Below are 8,779 nucleotides of genomic sequence, written 5' to 3'. Positions count from 1 at the left end.
TTAATTATATTCGCTAGTAAGTTTTTCTTATATCTTTTTAACGGTTTTTATATAGTGCTCATAAAATTTCAGTTATCTTCATTAATTTCCTTTTGTTTTAAGCAAATTTTGTAAGATAATTTCAATGTAAATTTATTTTCTATTTATTTCAGAAACAAAATAAATAGAATACAACAGATTCCTGTTTGTTATATTTTTAAAAAATATAAATTCAGTTTTTTTATATGTTAGAACATAAGCTCCTTTTATTCGAATCTGTTCTACCTACTAGTTCCTTCTTTAGTTATTTCCATCTGTGTTCCCGTTTCCTGCCTCATTTCATTTTGTTTCCGCATTTCTGTAGCTACCAGGTTGGAGTTCAACTACACAAAGGATTCAACCGGTACACCACCACCTCATTATCTTTTTATTAATTTGAAGAATCGTGTCTGAGAAGAGTTTGTTTAGTTTTTAATAATTCAATTCATAAGGCGTTTCCAGTTTTTCCACCTTTTATTTTAATCACTTTTAAGTCATTCGTTAAAAAGCTGGTGGCGTCCAATTTGATATTAATTGTTTATCCCATCTAAGTACCAGTTATTTATACATATACTTCAACTGAGGCCGAATGCCACTTCGTGAGGGAGAATTTCCAGTTGGGGAAGTCAGGTAAGAATATGCATTGTCCATCATAACAAACAGTGTTTTCCGGTATATTTGAATATAGACAGTAATGAACGCCTTTAATATCCACTTCTCATTTTTTCTTTCATAGTTCTTCTTCAGATGTTATGCTTATGTACTTTTCGGCCATAAATCGTTTCTACATATTTCCCAATCATTTTTCCTTTGGTCTCCCTCTTCTCTTCCTTTCCCTTTATCAATAGCATTTTTACAAGTCTTCTGGCGTCTTTTTTATATGCCTTATACACGTTACTTTTCCTGTATATGGCTGTACTATGGGATTAACGACGATCCCAAACTGATTTTTGAGAAAAAATTTTTATGATTATTTGATCAGATGCTGTAAGATGCATGGAAAATTTTCAAAAATTAATTTGGTTGTAAGTACAATGATATCAATACCAACTTTATACTATCAAAAACTAATATTCATAGATTACTTACCATCTCCAGCAATTACTTGATTACAAACGAAACAGAGATTCCCAAATAATTGATGATAATGTGTTTCACAATACGCTAATCCTTTTTTCTCATAATGGCGATGACCAAAGAATGGTTTTTCACATTTGGCACAAGCAAAATGCTACAAAATTTACATATATGTATAAGAACCTATTCAGTGTATTCTTAAGCAAATGAAAAATGGATTTTGTATTTTTTATAATACCAAAAAGAGCATAGGACAGCGCTTGCAACTAAATATGTGCTCAGTATTGACGAGTAACAAAAATAATTGGAAGGATGACTTGGTATGCTGATACCTTCAAAACCACAATAGTTTTATATGGCCCAAGAACCAAAACTCTGGAAAAATAAATAGGAACCCATCTTAGCTCCTGTCAGGCGTAAATTCTACCGATTGGGAGGTATGCGGAATTCGATATGGATAAGAATTAACAAAAAAGAGATATAGCAATCCCACCCGAAAGTCGTGCAGCCATGAAATAGTTATCTCATAAATAACGATGTCGGATTTGGTAAAAGCACTAAATGAATTAAACAAAGAATACCATGTTCTCCCAATCTGGCATTATTGCTGGTCGTCAAATATCGAAAATGTTATTACAGCTGTTCTCACTTTGTAAAATCATAATCGGCTTATAAACGTAGATACGAACCCATAATTAAAAATTGTACAGAGTTGTATTTAATATAAGAAGCGAAGATAATTTCAGTAATATTAAATACAAAAATGAATTAGTTGCTTTCAAGTTTTATTTCTATCTTAAAAATTAGAGTAAAAGCACTTTTCGATTAAAGTTACTTATAGAACTGAAAAATCTTTGGCATAATAGATACATTACGGTGTATTATTATTTGATGAAATTTCTCTGCCTACAGGCCTTCATTATGAAAAGCATAAAAGTTCTCTTTCAGGAAATTAAAATAGAAGAAAAGGTGTGTACGGGGCGAACTGTACTCCAGGAGCAGTTTTAGGAAGACGAAGAGATGTTATCTGATGGAATGATTTTAAATTTTTTTTTAAATGATTCCTATCTTCTATCATCATTTTATTGCTTGCTAAAAGCAGATTGGAAATTAGCTTTGGATATAGAAATAAAAGAAATGAACCCAAAGAAAAAAATCAATTGTATATAATTCTGTTGTTTATGGAGGCCACTTTATTGAACCACATAAAAAGTATTTTCCAATTAATTTTAAAACTAACGTTTATTGTAAGTAGGGCAAGTGTCTCGCTGGAACGAAATTTTCTCAAAGTTAACATGAGTTTATAAAGCTGTAGGAATAAATTGCTTTGAAATTATAGACAAATGGGATACTCACAAAGTTGAGTAGGAATCTACTGGAAGTTAGGTGTATTATAATTTATCGTGATACTATAATTTACCTTGGTAAATCGCAAATAAGTTAGTTGAAGATTTTATATTGAAATTCCTACGTTCCACAAAATATTTTCCAATACTGTGTTCTGCTTTTTAACTATGGTATAGTTTTCCCCTCTATTTCTTTCAAATTTTTAGTTTTAATTCCATGAAAAACGCATGAAACTAAAAACCATTTTGAAGACAAATTCTTTACAAATATGTTGGCAACATTACAATGTAGGTTTACTAATTTTTATAACAGAACAATATATAGGGTGGAGAGGAGCTATTAGTGACCTCAGACCGACGTCATCGGATGGAGCAGACAGTTTTAGTTTCATGGCACCATAGAAATTTGTGTTATTCTTAACAAAATTTCAAGAAGGCTCACCTCAACGTGCCAATGTTTTCCTAGCGCAGTAACTACACGCTCCTCAATAGGTCGTCTACATGCACCACAAATAGGAATACCCATTTTATCATGACATCTCAAACAATAAAGTTCGTTCATTTCGTTTTTAGCAAAACCTGAACGATTTCTAACCTAAAATTTATCAGTCGAATATTTTCATAAAATATGTAATATAAAAACAAACCTCTCTAGCACTACTATCGAGTTCCACACCGCATGCGGCACAATTAAAGTGGTAAGCATGATAAACTTCTCCTCTGAATTTCAAGGGCTGATCATCAATCATTGCACTGAAATAAATAGAAAGAAATATTGAAATTTTAAATATATTTCCGAATAAAAAATGAATTGGAGCTAGTACTGGGGTGAATATAACAAACTCTAGTAATTGATAACTGTATGATGTGAAGCTTTTTTTTGTAAATAAATAAATATGGTTATAATTTTCATTGCATAGTTGCTCCACCATAAATTAAGCATGATAATAAAGTAAAGAAATGGAGTTTCAAAAGAGACTTAATATTTATTGAAAAAGTGTATGGGAATCCATTTAATAGAAGAGCTACAAAACTGACGGTATTGTATACTAAAGTGGGATCTGAAAGTTTAGCTGTTTGATCAACTTTACTACCTTAGCATACTTCTAAAGTGAATTGAATAATTAATAAAAAAGTAGGGGGAGCTTATTTAGCAAAATATGTGATGACTGGGATATGTAAGCAGAATTTCAGTAGAGAGACATGTCTTACATATAGATCAGAAACCTGGGCACCTAGTAGAACTGATGAAAACCTGTTATTCACTTTTAATAAATCCATTTTGCAATGACTATCAGTTACAGTGAATTATGTCATCGTTGATGTAACTTTCAAATCCACCAAAAAATACCAGCAAGGAATTGAATTGCTTCTACACCTACCATATTCAATATGGCATCCATCAACCACTGGTTGTTGTTAGAACTAAATTGAAATCGTCCAAGGTAAAAAAAATCGCACCTGTAGGCTATGGAAAAATGCTTGATAATAAATTGAATCAGAGTGATTGGAAACATTAGCAATATTAATATAATATACGAGCTTTCAACCAGAAATAGGAATCGATGTCAGTGACGAAATTAGCTTGATAGAGTCGAGGCTCACAACAGGCTGTCGAAATTGTAATGATGAAGCAGGAAAACATAAAGCAACGGCACAATATGCATAAGGAAAAAATATCTCACACTAAAACCATGCTCGTTAATAGAAAACGATAATAAAATTCAATGAATGCAATTTTGAGTTGCTTCTACACCTACTATATTCTAACGATATGGCATCCAGTAACCACTGGTTGTTTTTAATGATAAATTGAAATCAACTAAGGGAAAAAATCAATAAAATGAGGAAAAACCACAGATCAAGAACATTAAAGAACCTGCAGACTATGGAAAAATGCATACAAATAATTGAATCTGAGTGACTAGAATTAACTATAAATATGAAATATTAGTAATATTAATATTTACTTACTGGCACTTATGACAAATGTATTTGCCCAATCCTATAGCCTTAACTTTTGTGTTACAATCATGGCACAAAGCCCTACCTCCATTTTTAATGAAACCGGTATCGGCTAGTTCTTTGGAACACATTTCACATCTGAAACAAGTTGGATGCCAACTTGAATTCATTGCCTTAATCACCTGAAAATTATATATAAATGAAAATGAAAAAATTGAAATACAACAACAGTAATGTAATATCAATATTTGTTAATCAACAAATTGGAACAAGAGCAACATACATAATAGGTAAAGGCAAAATATTGAACCATTGATTTCAGCAGATATTGGTGAGGGTACCCTCTCAACAGTGAACTTACCCTTCCGATGATAAATTCTCCACATTTGTTACAACAAGGAGCAAACAGTACTTGAAAATCATGTTCGCAGTATTTTCTTCCGTCAAATTCGTAGAAAACCCCATCCCTAAATTCTCGGAAACACTGGGCACATCTGAAACATATTAATGATTACATTGATTTCTAATCTAATAATTTCCTTATAAGATGATAATTACACAAAACAATGCTGATGCCATAATTGTCCAGTAGAGTTAACAATTTTCTCTTCCGGCTCAAATCCGTCTCCACATTTAGAGCATACCATATTCTCCCTTGACATATTAGTGAGTCTGTAAAAATAAAAAACATATTTTCTTACTGACTATACTTAGTTTATGGTAGATTATTGGTTAGACTGACGGAAACTATAGACGCTAACAGTTTTTTAATAAATACGAATTTTTTTGCGAAAATTTCTATTTATAGTACCGTCAATTGAGGCGACTTTGCCCCTCGGAGTATCTTGGATCAACCTTCCCAGATGTACTGTTGGCACCACTGAGTTTTTAGCGGTCTAGGAATTTCTTATCATTCCAAACATTGTAGGCAAAGTAACCTTGCACTTCACCAGAAAAGCGGGGCTTCTTTGCTCATCTAGTTCTCTTGTTTAATCTTCATTAAATTACCATTTTTGAATATTGTAATGTTAATTTTACCTATGAAAATTATTAAAGTCTTATTATAACCATTCTACGTTTTTCTATTTACATTACAAATTGAACAAAATGTTTGAATTTAATCATTTCTTCATTTATTCTATTCTCCATTTCGAAAATTCTTTACCAAGATCTCAAAACTAAGACTGGAGACTCTTTCCTCTGGCCAACGTATGGAACCAGATAGCATCACATACAATGTTGGAGATTTTCTTGGGAATTTTAGATGAGTATTCAAAGCGTAGACATTGTTCTCAAAGCTGATACTCAACAAGAAAGAAGAGGAGTTTTCCTTTTTTTTTAAAAGATTTTTCTAAATATTTCTTTTAGTGTGGGTTTAGTGTCTTTTATTTTTTTTATGTGTGTATTAAAGTGTTTATTTGGCCATCCTTTATTTTCATTAGGTATTTTTAAAGTGTGATCTAAATGAGTTTATTAAAGAATTAAGTTTGGTGTAATTCAAGAAGAATGAAGATTTTTCTATACAAATATTTTTCTAAATAAAGTAAATTTAATTTTGTATTCTTTTCAATCCTGGTCCTTCGAACATGCCACACCCTATCATGGCGATTACTTTGCCCACTCACTTTTCAATTTTTGGTGACAAGATCATAGTCGCACAAATGGGATGATTTTTTTTCTGGAAAATCCATCTATAAAAATCCGAAATTTGATTGTAAATTTTAAAAATGCGCAAAGTCACCCCGGTAACGGTATTCATAAATCTTTTTATAATGGCATATTACTTTTTGTTCAGTTTCAAATGTCTATATAATTATTTACACATTTTAGAATAAACGAATATAATTTTCCAGAAATTTGTCAAAGTATCTCGACAAGGGGCACCAGGATAAAAAAAATAATGCAAATTATAAACAGGAGGATTGATTCCCGGACTCCGCCCCTCAACCACATGATAAACGTTGGCAAATATATTGTATATATTTGTATTTTTGAGAAATGTCAGTCGGAGAAAAAAAAATGCATAATCCGAGCTACCTCATCAGTAAATTGTCGTATAGAGATATACTAGATGCCATTCTTCATGGATTTAAGTCTTCTTTATAGTTATGTATTAAGATAATACTTGAGGGGTCGTCTTCACATTAAAATTTACATTATCTCAAAATTTTTTAATGCGAACAATTGTTATCCTATAGATCGATTTTTCAGACAATTTTAGCCCTAGAGACCAAATTTGAAGTTATTCTGTCAGTATGTTTAGGAACTAAGCGCCTCAGCTTGTACGAGGATGTATTGATATCTAGTTAGATAGAGAGAGAGTTAGAGTTACGCAATAAATTAAAAGAAAAAAGTGTCCACCGTAATTGTGGAAATCGAAAAATTGGAGTATCGAACCATCATCAAGTACCTGTATTTAAAAGAGTTAACAGGTAAGCAGATTTACGAAGATATGCTTAATACCCTTGGTATTCAATGTCCTTCGTATGCCACCGTGAAAAATTGGATTACAAGCTTCAAAATAGGTGAATTTTCCATTGAAGATGATGTTTCTGTGTCAGTCCCTGAAAATATCGATGCAGTTCATGACTTGATTTTATAACCGAATTGTTACTATGGATGAGACTTGAGTACATTTCCACGATCCAGAAACAAAGCAACAATCGATGGAATGGCGACACTCTGGTTCTCCAAGACCTAATAAGTTTCGTGTCCAAAAATCTGCTGGAAATATTTTTGCTTCAGTTTTTTTTGGATTGCCATAAAGTAATCATGATTGATTTTTTGGATAAGGATAGAATAATAACTGGAGAATACTACTCGACATTGCTGAGCACTTTACAGGAAAAAATTAAAGAGAAAAGACGCCGAAAGCTATCCAAAGGTGTTTTGTTTTTGCAGGACAACGCCCCTGCACACAAATCTCATGTTGCCATTCAAAAAATTCGTGATTTAAGGTTTGAATTACTAGAGCACCCCCCTTATTCACCTGATTTGGCTCCGTCCGACTATCATCTCTTTCCTCAACTGAACAAAAATTTAAAAGGTCGTAAATTTTCTTCCAATCCAATATCCGATAAGAGAAGAATATGTTGAGTAATAAAATATTTTGACATTGAAATTTTGTTTGGTTCTTTTGGTTCTATAGTAGACTAAGAATTATTCAATATATCCTCGTAATTAAAATTTTCAAAAATTGCCAAATTTTTCTCCCGATGGATTTAGTTTTTTGAGTGTTACTCAAAAACTGAGGCTACTTTCTTCGTTCTCTGAGCAAATGGCTGTTTTACATGAGGTAGGTAGCTAGCCTTGCCTTACAACCCTCCTCTTTTATCCGGGCTTGGGACCGGCAGCATGGTCGTTGAGCTACTCAATCCGCCCAACGGCCATACTGGCAGATTCAGGATTCCTTCGAACCGTGATATGGAGGAATAAATATCGAAAGCAAAATACGGATATATAAAATTTGTGTCAGACCAGTAATGACATACGCCATAGAAACGAGGGCGGAGACTGCAACTACTAAACGGATTCTTAGAACAACCGAGATGAAGACATTACGCTCAATCACAGGGAAAACACTAAGAGACAGAATAAGGAGCAATGAAATCAGAAGAATGTGTGACGTTCCGGATATAGTGAGATGGACCAGAACTAGAAGAAGAGCATGGAGAGATCATGCCAATAGAATGAACAACGATCGACTGGCGAAAATCGCAAAGGAAGAGAGATCCAATACAAGTAGACCGCCTGGAAGACCACCAAAGCGCTGGTATGAGAGCTGGTCCTCGCAGTCACAACTTAGGCTGCCTCTTTGAAAACACAAGACACAGTCTTAAAATAAGAAGAAGAAGAAGAAGACTCAAAAACTAATGGACTGATTGAGCAGAAATTTTATATGCCTCTATTTGAAATCATACTAAATCGACATGTTTTAAAATTTTTGTAGGTTACAATCCAAATTTGTTGAAATAAATAACATCATAATTTCTATATTTTGCATACAATTTGAAAAGAATTTAAATTGTGACCTACAAAAATTTCATCACATCATCAAAACCACCTCTATCAGGTGAGACAATTTGCAATTTTCAAATTAAATTAGCATTACAAGATTAAAAATTTGGATGAGAATACTTCTTAAACCTACTAACCGACTTTAAATTTGTTTTCTAGGGCTAAACTTCGATCTCCAGGATAAAAATTACGTGATAGTATTGGAAAATTCTGAGATAGTGTAAATTTTTATGTGAAGACGACCCCTTAAGCAGTTTTTTAATGCATAACTATAAAGAAGATTTATATCCATGAAGTATAGCACCTGGTGCATGTTTCTATGACAATTTGCTGATGAGATAGATCGGATTATGCAT

General features: G+C 32.6%; 1 protein-coding gene across 3 annotated transcripts in view; it reads right to left on the bottom strand.

The window, feature by feature from the left end:
- The window catches only part of LOC130453042 (LIM and senescent cell antigen-like-containing domain protein 1), a 33,980-nt gene that overhangs the window by 8,863 nt on the left and 16,338 nt on the right, over positions 1 to 8,779 (bottom strand). For all 3 annotated transcript variants that reach the window (XM_056792632.1, XM_056792633.1, XM_056792631.1), the window contains 6 exons: positions 4,965 to 5,078; positions 4,768 to 4,900; positions 4,416 to 4,588; positions 3,089 to 3,194; positions 2,884 to 3,036; positions 1,108 to 1,249 (listed from right to left, as the gene is read on the bottom strand). In XM_056792632.1, the coding sequence (XP_056648610.1) occupies positions 1,108 to 1,249; positions 2,884 to 3,036; positions 3,089 to 3,194; positions 4,416 to 4,588; positions 4,768 to 4,900; positions 4,965 to 5,078 (821 nt within the window). The remainder of the gene's footprint in view (positions 1 to 1,107; positions 1,250 to 2,883; positions 3,037 to 3,088; positions 3,195 to 4,415; positions 4,589 to 4,767; positions 4,901 to 4,964; positions 5,079 to 8,779) is intronic.

This window comes from Diorhabda sublineata, chromosome 2 (genome assembly GCF_026230105.1).
Source record: "Diorhabda sublineata isolate icDioSubl1.1 chromosome 2, icDioSubl1.1, whole genome shotgun sequence".
NCBI classification, from domain to species: domain Eukaryota; kingdom Metazoa; phylum Arthropoda; class Insecta; order Coleoptera; family Chrysomelidae; genus Diorhabda; species Diorhabda sublineata.
This window is presented reverse-complemented; position numbering and strand designations above follow the sequence as displayed.